The sequence below is a fragment of the Fusarium tjaetaba genome, assembly GCF_013396195.1.
Source record: "Fusarium tjaetaba strain NRRL 66243 chromosome Unknown NRRL66243_c0000086, whole genome shotgun sequence".
NCBI classification, from domain to species: Eukaryota; Fungi; Ascomycota; class Sordariomycetes; order Hypocreales; family Nectriaceae; genus Fusarium; species Fusarium tjaetaba.
In genome coordinates, this window is record NW_023501282.1 from 50,764 (window position 1) to 65,111 (window position 14,348).

At 49.1% G+C, this 14,348-nt stretch overlaps 3 protein-coding genes across 3 annotated transcripts; 1 reads left to right on the plus strand and 2 right to left on the minus strand.

Annotated features, from left to right (window-relative positions):
* Positions 1-2,374: 2,374 nt before the first annotated feature.
* On the plus strand, positions 2,375-3,935 carry FTJAE_4419 (uncharacterized protein; the record flags this gene model as incomplete). Its single annotated transcript, XM_037350821.1, has 3 exons — positions 2,375-2,596; positions 2,660-3,121; positions 3,168-3,935. The coding sequence occupies 3 exons, from the start codon at positions 2,375-2,377 to the stop codon at positions 3,933-3,935; spliced, it is 1,452 nt and encodes a 483-aa protein (XP_037208384.1).
* Positions 3,936-4,116: 181 nt separating this feature from the next.
* Positions 4,117-5,646, minus strand: FTJAE_4420 (ERG27-3-keto sterol reductase; the record flags this gene model as incomplete). The annotated part of the gene is made up of 4 exons (XM_037350823.1): positions 4,117-4,843; positions 4,895-4,929; positions 4,981-5,506; positions 5,558-5,646. The coding sequence occupies 4 exons, from the start codon at positions 5,644-5,646 to the stop codon at positions 4,117-4,119; spliced, it is 1,377 nt and encodes a 458-aa protein (XP_037208385.1).
* A 415-nt stretch (positions 5,647-6,061) lies between these two features.
* FTJAE_4421 (KH domain protein) lies at positions 6,062-9,976 on the minus strand (the record flags this gene model as incomplete). The annotated part of the gene is made up of 3 exons (XM_037350824.1): positions 6,062-7,023; positions 7,073-9,326; positions 9,374-9,976. The coding sequence occupies 3 exons, from the start codon at positions 9,974-9,976 to the stop codon at positions 6,062-6,064; spliced, it is 3,819 nt and encodes a 1,272-aa protein (XP_037208386.1).
* Between the last annotated feature and the right edge of the window lie 4,372 nt (positions 9,977-14,348).

Consider the following 14,348-nt stretch of genomic DNA (forward strand, 5'->3'; position numbering starts at 1 on the left):
TCTGATTGCGGCTCTCTGTACCATACGCTCAAACGCCTGAATAGATTTCTTGCACACTATACCTAGACCATTGATTGACTTTTGCACCTACCTGACCCAACAAGGATTGTGCATGTCCAACTGCCAGAGCTTATTATCATTCAGAGGTCGACGTCGCACAGCAGCTATTATGGTAACCAAGACGTACTAGTTTGTCCCCATGTTTGGTTTCACTGCTAGCCTTTGTGCGGTGTGGCGAGAAGCATTGAAGACTTGCTTGTTGGGCCAAATTCTCTATGAGATGCCGGATAGCCTTGCCGTGACGATGTATGCGTGTGTCCTTGTTGTGAAAATAGCTTTGGAAGATTCTCGTCGGCATAACCTCCAAATCTTGTTTAGAAAGAAACGATAGGCAGTGGTTACAACCTCCTTTGAGAATGCTATCTAAACATTATGCTTACAATAGGCCGGTGCTACTATAAATAATATCCGATATATCTCTCCATGGCAGAGACTATTGCCTAAGTAGATACTCCGTAATGCATGGGTATATCGTAACGCCAAACCTTCTATCACCCCTCACCTCTATTTCTTCTTTTGTTAAATAGTACATGTGACACCTCGGTGCGAACAGAATGAAAAAGAATAGATTGGCGGGATATCGGAACACGGCACAGTTAGAGTGACACATTTTGGCTCATCGTTTTGAGCATTGTAGGCATTGGAGTGTGCTAGGAACAGGGTCCTGGAACAAAGTTGGAGGTATTAGAAACCCCGCATCGTTTAGTGGCCCACGAGAGGGTTCTTCAAATTCTATCCATGCATTGATAACAGTTTCTGTCCTTCTTGATAATAATCAGATCATTTATGTAAGTCGTAAATCACGAGACCTTCGATTTACTGCCAACGACCATTATCAATCTTTTTGACATTTAGTTACGGTCGATAAAGGTTAGAAGAAATATACTCAAAACCTGGGGATGCTAGATAGACTTCTTCTTAATTGACTTTCGTTAAGATCTTCAAAAGCCAATACCAATCCCTTGTAGCAACGCCGCAGACATACAGAGCTCGGTTAAAAGTAATAACGTTCGGTTGGCTTGGTTAGTTAGGGTGCATGCTGTGGTTGCATTGGAACTTTACCTGATCCTGGATCTTGGATCTTGGATCTTACTTATGCTCGCTTTGAGATTCCTTGTTTGGACGGGTTCGAGAGGGCGATACGAGGAGGTTGAATGCTTAGTACGTAGGTGCATAAAACTGAACAGCCGCTGTATTTTGTTAGATCACAGCAAGCATGATGTGCACGTCCAAGCTTCCATCTCATACAAAACTAGCATCAATAGTCCCCTAGATATCAACACTAAAAGGAGATATTGCCTCTTTACAGATAGATCACCAACACGAGTAAAGGTGGTACCGGCGTGTGCTATATCAGGTTAGTAAACAATCTACGCTCGGTTGGTTGAAGTTTGAGATGGATGTTGCAGCTAGGGCGTTTCTGATCCTGGACTGTAGAACCTGTAGCAACCTATCAGAGGGTCTAGCGTTAAGCCGTTACCGTTAGCGTCGCGTGCTGTCCTCGATGCAGATGTCTGTGAAGGACTCAAGGTGCAGGTAAGGCAGGCAGGTGATGGCAAAGGTGCCACACGGACTTCCACTTGTGGATGGCAAGATTCCGGTTGACGGCAATGGCAGTTGGCTTCAGCGTCCTCCTTCCAAGGTAGATTAGATTCAATTAAACCGTTTCCCCTCCCACAGATCAATTAAGATCTTTATATATCCATTGCTCGCCCACCACTTGTCGCCCAGTTACTCAACAGCTACAATGCATCTATAAACCCGCTAGGATCGCCAAGCTGAAACCCTCGCTCAATCCCCGATCGACCCATCAATCAAAGTACCCCTAAAGTCCGGCCGAGGCGTGGATCCCAGGAAAGGTCGAGTAATAAGTTCAAGGTTGAACCAACAATCCAGGGACTCGATCAGAGGACAGCGACATCACAGTGAGGCGACTTTGAATCAAGTGAGGTGATAAACACCATCGGCGCGGGAGTCGTCAATTTTCCGCCCGAACTCCTTTTCTTCAATCTCCTTACCTACATTTCTATCAGTGCTGAATCACGCTCTGCTCTTGCATATATCTGCCACCAGAGTCAGACAGTGCATGAGGGCGTCCTTGCTCGCTGGACCTCTTCTTGAAACCAACACTGGCACTGGCACTGACTGACACTGCCATTGCTCAGTGTATCCCTGTCCCTGTCACGCATCATCGTTCGAAAGAAACGCATTTCCTCAAGTGTTGCAACCTCTCAACTCTACCCTCAAGTCTTGACAGAAATCACTTACACAAGATTCCAAGTGATCACGACAACTCCCTGGTTCATCCAGTATCATGAGTAGCGACGGTGTTGGTGGCCGCTTCTGGCGCAAGCAGAAGCTCGGCTCAAGGGACTTCACTCTCCAAGAGCGCAGAGCAACAGGTGAGGGCGAGGTAGATGTCGAGGCCGAGGAGGGTAGTATTCGCCAAGGAGTATCGACAGAGTATCGCACCTACAAACGGCGTTGGTTTGGTCTCGCTCAGCTTACGCTGATGAATATTATTGTGTCGTGGGATGTAAGTTTAGAGTTCCTACGCCACCAATCGAATAAGATGCATATGCTGACAGAAGAACGATAGTGGATGACCTTTGCACCAGTAGCATCACAGGCTGCCGAGTACTATGATGTACGCGAATCAACCATTAACTGGATCAGCACTGCATTCTTTCTTGCATTCGTGGCTGTATTTCCCATCAGCATTGCCATCCTCCATCGGGGTCCGAAGCTGGCCTTCATGACAGCCGCCGTTCTCATTCTCATTGGCAATTGGATTCGATACGCCGGTTCTACCAAGTCTAGTGGCGGAAGTATTGCCTATGCCATGGCCGGAGAGATTATCATCGGCTTCGCCCAGCCTTTTATTCTTGCAGCCCCAACTCGATACTCGGATTTGTGGTTCACTAACCGTGGACGTGTCGCTGCCACAGCTCTGACAAGTCTGGCCAACCCGTTCGGTGCAGCATTCGGACAACTAATTACGCCACTCATGGTTAAAAAGGCTAGCGATGTGTCAAACATGGTCCTCTACATCTCCATCATTGTATGTGCCCTTCAAATTTCTTGTTTTCCATATCTAACGGTTCTAGTCAACGGTCTGTGCCGTGCCTGCCTTCGCCGTTCCAGCCAAACCTCCTTCACCAGTTGGTCCAGCAGCTGAGACCCCTAAACTCAGTCTCCACGAATCCTTTAGGGTTTTGAGTCGTTCTCTCGAGATCTGGCTGATCCTTGTTCCCTTCTCCATATATGTCGGTTTCTTCAACTCAATCTCTTCACTTCTCAACCAGATCTTCTCGCCATATGGCTTTTCTGATGACGAAGCTGGTATCGGCGGTGCCGTGCTTATCGTTGTTGGTCTCATCGCCTCCGCTATCTCGTCACCCATTATCGATCGCACGAAGAGTTTTCTCCTAACTCTCAAGATCCTTGTCCCCATCGTTGGCATCAGTTACCTAGTCTTCGTCTGGATGCCTGAAACAAGGGATATTGCTGGTCCCTATGTAGTCCTCGCCATTCTGGGTGCCTCCTCCTTTTCGTTGGTTCCTATCGCACTCGAATTTCTTATCGAACTCAGTCACCCACTCAGTCCCGAAATCACTTCAACTTTGGCGTGGGCTGGTGGTCAGCTCTTCGGTGCTATCTTCATCATCATTAGCGATGCGCTCGTTGCCGATAAGGACGCGAACCCTCCAAAGAACATGAAGAATGCCCTGATCTTCCAAGCAGTTGTGGCTCTTGCCGTAGTGCCCCTGCCTTTGTGTCTGGGGCTTTTTGGCCGGAAAGAAAAGACGATGCTTCGACGTGTTCGCTCAGATGAACAAAACCGGTCGGACACGACTGTAACGACTAACGCATGATTGGATTTCAAACTGAATGCGGCATGGGCCTGACGTATGGTTTCCCAAGCTATGACTTTGGGAGCTACTAATATTATCGTCTTCTGTGGCGTTTATATATGCCTATCATTGTCGCAATATACCCATTTCCTTTTTAGTTGAACGCCGATTGGATCCATTAACCACGATGGGATCCTTTCCTCTATGCTTTTTTAAACCCAAGAATGGTTTCCCACTCGTATCGCATGTTCTCCATCCTTTCCCAGCATTCGGCGCCCAGTTCCTCGAATCGCACGATATCTTCCTTCGTCACGTCTTTAGCGCCTCTCTTTCGCCCGATGGTCTTCTTGAAAACACCAACAGCGGTGTCCGCTTCCAGCGCCGCCGTATCCTCGACTTTGCCCTCCCAACCCCAGCCTTCAACTTCTGTCTTCTTAACTTCGACCTGCATGTGACGGTTTGAGCTGCTCCCCCACTTGATACGCTCGGCACCTAGTTCATCAAGCGCAGATTGCTCCTGGAGCGCAATCCAAACAGGGGATTTGGCACCGGTATAGCTGTCTGTGTTGTGCCAGGGTGAACCAATCCAGCGACTGATCAGAAGAGCAAGTTCATATGCCCACATCAGAAACCAGGGAACTGGGAATAGGGTGCTGGCAACAATACCCGGATGGGTGAGATACATGCGCGGTCGAATAGGTTTATCGTGGGCCTCATTGGGGTCGTCGGGAGTGAAGAAGCGGCTGGAAGATGGCATGGCGGCAGGAAGAGTTGCAGCAAGGGAAAGGATGTCGGTGACTCGTTTGGCGGATTCGTACGGGCCTTTGCCATCGAAGCACTGGAAGTCGGACATATCGAGAACACTGTCGACGGCCTCAAGGCTGCTGGACCAGACCAGACGGCCGGGTGTTTCGGTTTCGGATCGCCGACTAAGTAGTGGAAGAAGTTCATGGGCCAATATATAATGACCAAAAACACACGCTGTAAACACCTCGCCGAGTAAAGGTTCCTTGGGCTGCATTCAGTCAATGGGTGAAATCCTTGAGTTGCTGGGACTCCGACTTACATAATTGTAGTTGCGCTTTTCGTTCAGCAGAGCAGTAGGGAGGGCCATCTTGAAGTTTGGCCAAGTAACAGACTGCACCAACCCCTGGGTCAAGATAGTCCATACAGCTTTGGGATAATTGACCCCTGACCATCCACCATACGCAGCATTGAATACTACGGTATCCAGCCTGGGAATGCGTACATTTTGGAGATATTCGCCTTGCAGCCCCTCAGGGTTGCTGACTGGGCCTCGTAACAAAGCACTTGCGAAAGAGTACACCCCACGCAAGTCACACAGGTCGAGCTGCAAGCTCAGAACATGGATTCGCGCAACAGTATCCTCCCAACGATATGAACTCCCGGCACGCGAACGTAGTACTGGAGAAGATTGCGCGGCTTTTTTGGCGTAATCGCGGAGGGTTTGGATCGTTTGTAAGGACTTGGATTTGGATCGTGTGGTGGGGATGAGGATAAGGTGGGAGCGCAAAGACCGTGTAGCGAGGAATTCATCGATTAGTCGTTCTCCAATGCTGAGACCGATACCACTTGAGCTGTATTAGCTGTCGTTCCCTAAAGCCTAGAGCAATTGAGCAAACCTATTGGCACCTGTGATCAGAACAAAAAGTTGCTCCTGACCTGAGACTCCCTCCCAGGGGGCTGTCGCCGGTGACAATTGTGAGCCCATCTAGATGGAATGCAGCTCAATTCTTGGAATATGACATTCGCAGTGGGCAAAGACAATCCTACGAATACCAACACAATGCGATAAAGAGTTGAGGGCGGTGTGCTAGGCGTTAAGACGTTAAGATGTTGACTGTGGTGTTGGGTGGAAAGAAATTCACGTGATACTGGTAGCATATTTAACTTCCATGCTATCACAGCTCAATCCGAAAACGAATAAGAGACTGTGGTACATCAATCACTACATCTTCACAATACGCCCAGTCAGGTAAGCTGAGAAAAGATTAAGGCATCTCATCATTATTCTTGATTGTTATTAAATTGGTAACTACGCTTTTTCCCAGCGAATATCCATTCTCTCCATGAATACTCCATATACCATTGCAATTTGTTTAGGAATGGCTAAATCAACCCAATCATTACTCCCGGGCCTTGCTGCTGCCCTCTCGCACAGCTTCAAGAATTAGATTTTTAGCCAGTTCAACTCCATCCTTGGTTCCAATGATTTCAATGGCTTCGTCTTTAGCCTGATCACGAGGGACCTGGATCTTGCAATTGCTCTCCTTTCTGATCGAGTTGACCTTGGAGCCGTTGGGACCAATGACATGTCGGTAGGTTCGAGGGTCTGGGAGAACCAAATAGCCTGTAGCATCATTCTTCTTGGCCTGCTCAAGAGCCTTGGCAATGGCATCCTTTGCCTTCTCTACGTTCTCAGATGAACCGCGCAGAACCCAAGGGAAATCGCCATCGTCACCAGCATCAATCTGGACGACCTTCCACGAGTGTGCCTCGGATGTGGCATCGTCGTCGTCAGTGATCAGAGGGAGTGCTCCGACGTTGGAGCGAGCAGAAGAGTCAGGCTTCGCAGGCAGGGCTTGGCCAGCATGGTCAACAGTGACCGAGTAGTTATTGCGAAGCTGGCGGAAGAACTGTCCACCATTGGAAATGGAATGGTGAAGGTTGCGAGGGACCTGGATGGTCTCACCCTGTTGCTGCTGAACAAGTCCTTGGATGTGCTCCTTAGCCTTGGCCACGTTCTCAGGGCGGCCTGTCAACTTGACGCCAGTCTTGCCATCACCTTGGCGGGGAACGTCGATAGAGACGGTGAACTTGGACTCGAGCTGGCGCTTTGTATCACCACCACGGCCAATGAGCGAACGGTGGTTCTCAATAGGAACATCCACAATCTCAGTGACCTGGCTCTCACGCTCACCCACAATCTCCTGGATACGCTCAACGATCTTGTTCACGACATCAGTGCGACCCTCAATCTTGATAGTATTTCCATCGGCCTCCTGCTTGGGGAACTGAATGGTGCGAGCAAGCTCTCGTCGGTCATCAGAGCCACCGGCCTTGACGACAATGTCGCGAAGGTTGGAGCCTGGAACAGTTAGTTATGGTGGGAATAGAGATTAAAGGTATAAACTTACCGCCAGCTCCAATGAGAGCCTTGTGGTACTTCTTATCAACGTCCAGGGTTCGGACAACAGTATCGTCGAAGACAGCTCGCTTCTCCTCAAGAACCTTCTTGGCCTTGGCGACCTGTGAAGCGGTACCCTTGATCTGAATCTCGACAATGTCTGTGTCTCGGTCTTGAGGTACATCGATGCGAGCACCAGTAGCTTGGCGAAGCTCATCTAGAGCGGAACCACCCTGTCCAATCAAAGATCCGACTTGCTTCTGCTGCACAGCAACAGTGGCGGTAGCCGAATGCTCTTCAAGATACTTGTGAAGAGAAAAGATCTCATCCCGAGCCTCGTCAGCACCCTTCTTGGGACCTCGGATGATGACTTCATCAGGAGCCTGCTGTCGACGAGGTTTGGCACCCTCTTCGGCATCAACATTCGACTGCTCATCGTCTGCAGACTTGGCAGATCGGGGGAAGAAAATATGGACCTTATAACGGGTCTGCAGCCGGTTGATCTGGCTTCCCTGGGCCCCAATTAACTCCCTATGATACTTGGGGTCAATCTTCAGAGTGTGACTTGTCTCATCTGCCAGTGTACGAGCGAGGCTCTGGATATAAGAGCGAGCAGTTTCGGCCTTGGCCTTGGGTCCCTTGAGCTCAACCTTGCCATCTTGGACTTGAATCTCAACGTCGAAACGGTCTCGAAGCTCACGAATATTGCTGCCACCCTTACCAATTAGGTGGTTGGCAAACTTCTGAGGGAAATCGAAAGATAGGGTGAAGCCTCGCTCCTTCTCGTCCTCCTTCTCTTGCTCGACAAAAGCATTGGACTTGGCAGCAAGGGACTCGACAGCAGAAGCAGGTCCTCTAAGGGTGATACGAGTTCCATTCTTCGAGACACGGACAGGAATCTGGTCCGACTTTCGAGATTCCTGCTCCTTCTTGATGAAACGTCTAAGTCTTTCATGGTATTTAGCAGGGACATCAAGCTCGGCACTAGTTATAGCTTCCTGCTTGTTGATCAGCTCAAGAATGTGTTTCTGGGCATCCTCGAGTCCCTTCTTAAAGGCACGGATCTCGGCATCTGTGGGCTTAGTGCTAGGCAGCTGATAAGGACCATCGGCGGGATCAGGGCCTTCAAACACCAGAAGTACAGGAACATTGCCCTCTGAAGCCTCAGGAACAACAACCTGGACACCATAGTCATTCTTCACTTGACGAGAAATGTTGTTACGAAGGTGCTGGTGGAAGAAAGGATCAACGGGGATAGCGCTCATGCGAGAAGGAGGCTGGGCATTGACGATGCCAGTGATTTCGGACTGGGCACGAATGGCGTTCTTACCCTCGCGTGAGTAAAGTTCCCAAGGAAGTGCACCTCCTTCTGAGAAAGGAGTGTTGATATGAGTGTTGTAGATCTTTTCCAGGCGCTCGATCTCCTTGCGTTGACGGAGATATCGAGTCACGTTGCTAGCATGTGCAGCAGCGCCGCCTGGAGCGTTGCGGTGGAATCGAGCAATATCCAAGTTGGACATCTGCATGCCCATGGCCAGATCCATGGCCTTCTCCAGGCCAGAAGCAACCTCGTCAGCGGGTCCAATGACGGTGATAACGTCATCATCTTCATCGGTGGGAAGAAGAATGGAGCAGCCAGTATCAGCAAAGAACTGCTCAGCAGGAACACCTCGGTCGCCCACGATGAATTGGTGGCGGCCACGCTGGATAGACAGTTGCTCGGCAGCAAGTTCCCTGTGGAGCTGGGCAACTCGGCGCTCAATCTCGGCGCGAGCCTTTTGCACTGCAGCTCGGTCACCAGCAAGCTGGATGTGGCTATCGTCGTTGCCAGCAGGGGCGAAGATAGGTCGTTCACCAGGGTTGGCAGTAACAGCAGCGGGCCCCGTGGAATATGCCTGCAGGGGAGGGATGCGAACCTGCACACCACTGTCTTGTTCAAGAGCTTGAGCAAATGCATTATCTTGGCCAGCAATGAAGGGATAGAAGGCAGCAGGAATGCCCCGAACCTTAGTCTGGACATTGGCAGACCGTTCGTCAGCAATCTTGAGGATAGCATCTCGAGCAGAAGCGGCAGAGAGGGCATTACCCTCAACCGTCACATCAATGGTAGCATCGTCATCCTCCTCATCGATAGGGTTGCTTTCGTCGACTTTGGGGAGCTGAATCTTGGCACCCGACTTCTCCTGGAGAGCCTTGATCGTGGATCCTCCCTTACCGATGATGTGGGCGCGGGCTGACTGAGGAATAGGAACTTTGATGGCAGTCTAGAAAGTATTAGTTTAGTTCATGAATAGGAGACACGTAAACTTACTCGAGTACCAATCTGACCGACCAGATCCTTGATCGCCTGTTGAGCGACATCCTGAGGACCAGTAGCATCAAACCTGTAGCGGCCATTGGCGGTGGTGTTCATCGAGAGGGTGGCACGAGACTTGCGGTTGAGATCCTTGATGATATCAGGGATGGGCCTCTTTAGCTGGCTACGAGATAGGATGTACTGGGGATCCAGGGTGACAGACTCGACATTACGGCCAGGGATGAACATAGATGGCTTGTTGGGGGTAGCAGCACCAGAGGCGGGAGTAGACGAACGAGAGCCACCGTTAGAGGCGGCGCCGTTCGCGGTCTTAGCTCCCCAGATGGGCGCTACATTGGCAGCCTTGCCCTTGGGCCCGCCGAGCTCGGGGAACAGCTCATGAGACTGAGTATCGAGAGTCTTAGCAGCGGTCTGCTTGGGAGCTGCTTTGGGAGCTGAAGCCTTGGCTTCGGCGGAGCTAGAGGCCTCGGCAGGAGAACGGATTGGAAGGTCCTCATCAGGTGCATCCTCGACGGTGACATGATGAGGAGCCTCTGCGTGCTTCTGCATGAGCTTCTGAGCAGCGGAGAGCTCATTGGCGGGAGCTTCGGAAGCCATTGTAAGCGTGGTTTGTTGTTTCGAACGGTGTAGCTAGCTAGAGTCGGTATTGGTGGCAGATGAACTGATGCTGGATGTCGGAAAGGGGTCAATCAAAATCGAATTGGGAGTGCTATGCAAGAGCTTTGCGTAGTAAATACTCACCGAGTTCAATTGGCTACGAGAGCAATGAAGCTTGCGGCCAAATAAAGGTATTGAAAAAATGTGAGGTTCGACAGAGGAGGGATGATCAAATGTATTAACGAGTCTTGTCTCTAGAACATTGTGCAAGAGACAGCAGACGATGGAAACCGGTAACCAGAAGGGAGAACCAGAGCTGTGCTAGAGACCGTGAACCGAAAATACGACGGACTCAAAGAAGATGATTGAGGTTTGAGGATGAATTGTCATGGACAAAGTTGAGGGTGAGGTGGAAGTTTCTCCAGACCGCGACCTCTCCCCACGAGATGCAGTAGGCCACCTTTCCTTGGTGCAGGGATTACCTATGCTAACGGAGACACCTAGAATTTACGCGAAGCTTGTCCGAGGCAGCGGGCACCAGTCCTTTTTGAGAAGGCGAGGTTTTAAAAAGGGAAAGCGGGGTGAGTTGTACACTGTTATGTCAGGTAGGTCGATATGGTGATATCTTTAGGCTTTTTATCAACCACAGTTTGAAACAATTGTGAATTTTGTGTAAGTTTTGCCTTTCAGGTTCGTGGCCCTCAAGCTGCCCTGATGCCCAGATGTTCAAACCTTGAGACGTATTATTCATCAGCCTGTTCCAATAGGCATACACTATCAAAGCCACTATCCAATGAATGATGAATATAAACAATCCTCTTTTAAATGCAGCCATACGGACACCTCAGATTAAGACATGAAGTTTTTCCATTATGTCAGTTGTTACATTACCTGGCCTGAGGCTTCCTATCTAGAATACTGCCTTTGAGTTGTGTCGAACCTTGTCTATGTGTGACTGGAGGTATCCCGGAGACGCCATCTGGATCAAACGACAACAAGCACAAATGCACGTGTAGTTAATAGAATTCCGACGCATTGGGCCGGCTCCCGGTAGTTGAAGAAGCTCTTAGACAAGTATTGGCATACCACCTGCCCTTCTACGGCACTTCAATCTCACTTTGATATATGACACTCTCTAAACCTGGAAAATATAACCATAAGAGCTGATCTTATTGACGTCCGAGTCAACATGCTGCTCGTTTTCTGGTGAGCTTGCGATTCACCAGCTAAGGAACCTTCTTAAATCATGTTGAGCCATTTACGCTGTTTCAATGCGTCCACACCATTCTAATATTGTATGACGTCCAACCACCGTTTAGATGGAATATATTGAGAGGACTATCACGTCGAATGCTACCAGCTTGTTGCAGGTTGATACAGCGTTTCTCATGGTGCATTAGCAACTACTGCAGGTACTGACTGGAGATGGCACACTCCGTCCTCTTGAGGCATAGTGCTGGTTCAAATAAGCAACAGGGGTTACAACTTCGCATCACACAAAATAGTGATGTGGCAACTGAACGGGCTTGAGAACGTTGAGATATCCCGTCATGTATACAACTGACAGTATAAGTTCCCAACAGTATTTGCAGGTATCCGTCAACTTGGATCAAAACCATTGACATGCTCATATATGGCCGACTCGTCGACTGCGAACAGAGAGAATCAAGTCATGTGAACATGAAAATGTCAGATGGAATAAACCTGTAGGCCACTTCATGTGGATCCGGATGCTACAGTGTATATCTTAATTACCAGACGATTAGTTCATGCATACCTGGCGGACACGTAACGGCAAAATAAGAGAAGTCCGTAGCTGTTCGTATCAACTCACGAGCTATGCGCTGTCCCGGGACTTAACTAAATACAGACAGGCATTGTTCCAACCAGTACTGGTGGTATGAGTTGTACAAAATTTAGGGCGATTGTTGATTAAGGGTATCCTGTCGTGGAGCGGATGATAGGTATAACTGGCCCGGATCGTCAAGGAATTGAACAATCCTAACTTGTTACAAGGCTGGCCCCTGGCACTGGAGGAATCGCCTCTGCAATAGCTTCAACCAACGAGAATGCAGAGCAATTGAGGATCCAGGTTCCCATATTGCTTCTATTTATGATTGTTTGTATCTTCTAAGCCTACTCCCAAGATATGTTGTTGTTAGTTATTTACTGCTCTAAGTTTGTCATTGAGATGAGTGAGCGGTAGTTAAATGGCGAGAAATGAACGAGCTTTGAAACGTTGCTAACCGCCCCCAAAGTTGGATCCTCCAGACCAGCGACGTATAGCTTTACCTGCGGCTCGTCCTCCTTGTCTCGGGTTAAAACAATTGGTCAGTACTAGGGGCATCAAGCTAATGACAGTAGCCGTTGTCTTGCTCCAATCCTGGGGGAGACAAGAATGGGTGGTGGAACTTGGAAGTCCTCTCAGAACGTGCATAACTTGGCCCTCCTTGGAGTACTGGAGGAAACTACGTACCAAAATATTATTAGAAGTCTGGTATGCAGCTTTGCTGATTTGATATATCATTTGTTGAACACTAGAAGTTGTTCACTTCCCTGAGCACCAAGGCAAAGGTTAAGAAGCAGGAGAAGGTAAGTTCTATAGCAAATATCTACAGATACTGGCAGAGGAGGTCAACCAATAATCACATCGAGGTCCCTTACGAAATGAGGGAGACGCCGTGCGAGCATTTGAGGAAACGGCCTAGCAGCGTAAGCATTGGATGCAAGAACCCAGTATCTATGATGAATGGCCGACGAGGGTACGAGTTCATTATTGTGCCCCATCATGACCAAGCTGTAACGCCTAAGGTACTGATTTAATACTGGCCGCAATATTGCGGTGCCTTGCTGATGCCCCGCACACAAATTTTTCTTCAAGTTCATGTGATGAATCACCTACGGCAATAGATATTAGACATGTCGATAGTATGTCGACTCGGAATACAAGAGCAGCGGTTAACAGAGACTGCGTCGGAGCCAACACTGCCCAGCCACGGCTATGGTCAATCACCGATGCTTGACTCCCATTAAGAACTGCAAAATCGTCGGCAATCTCCACCAGCCACGAGCGTTCTGACCCACGAGGACGGACGGGGCAGTCTAGGGGAGGAAAGAAAACTCAGGGCCTTGGCTCTACATGATAGAATTATCTAGGTGAGTTTAGCCTAAGCTCAGGGGACTCATTTCTGGGTTTATTTTGACACCCTTTATCAAAGTTTCATGTTTTCTTGCCCCCTGAAGGGCAGTTGAGCTTGGAGTCGAGCTTGTGCCTGTGCTAGTCTCAACTCGGGGGAGACAGTTGCTTGAGATTGGCCAAGGACTGGCTAGTTTGCCCAAACTTTGATCTCTAGCCTCTCCTGAATCTTCCCGCCCGGCTTTGAGAACAAACTCCACTCAGGTAAAGGAATCAATATGCATTCGATTCCACTCACACTTGATTGTGATGAACCTGCTACAGGAACGTTCAATATGTTACTGGCCAGCAGGTATACATCAGGGGGCATGGCAGCGTGGATACAGCTGTACATTATGTATCTGACTGGGGGTCGTTGTCTAATACAAACAGCGTTGCAGCACTCGATGAGCAAGATACATACAGATCGATTAATTTTTTTTACGATAACATGGTTTGTTAAGCGCTTGGCCATAGATTGTGGTCTAATAACATCCCCAGTTCAACGAGTCATTGGGGTGACATAATGCACCCGAGACTGACGTTAGTTTTCCAAGTTACAAAACCTGAAGACGTGATTCATATGAGTTTTCTAGTGCGAGTATGTGCGACGAGTCCAAGGCAGAACAAACCGTACGAGTGATTAACAGTAGAGGCTAATAAGCGGCCACCGGCAGTAGAGTGCAGCCATGATATTATGTGATTGCATTCATTGAAAGATGTTTGTTAACAATGGGCGATTTATTCGATTGGAAACGGCCGGGTTGAGTCTGTAACCAACATTCGTCCCACCCTATTGTCTGCCTGTCTATTCATTCATTCATTCTCAACTACCGTCACCTTCTGCAGCCACCATGTGTCATAATCGGAGCTCATTATCCAGTGCAAACGACCAAAATAAGGTGACTTTATTAGCCACTTGCGGCCCATACTGGTACGTCATTCACCCCGCGTCGTCATCCTGTGAAGCATCCATTTGAGCACAACGTTGTTTGCGAGGCGCTCAGGGGGAAAAAAGATGCAGTGATACCATCCATGACCCTCCAGCCATGCCGTTGGTCCAACCACCAAGTGCTGGCAAGATGCTTTCACACTGTCGAGTCGCGCCAACGGCCCGAGGGACAAGAGATGGCGTTGCAACGATGGTGGGGGACGTTGGATGAGCTAACGGGAGTTGGGTTGGGTATCAGCGCCAGC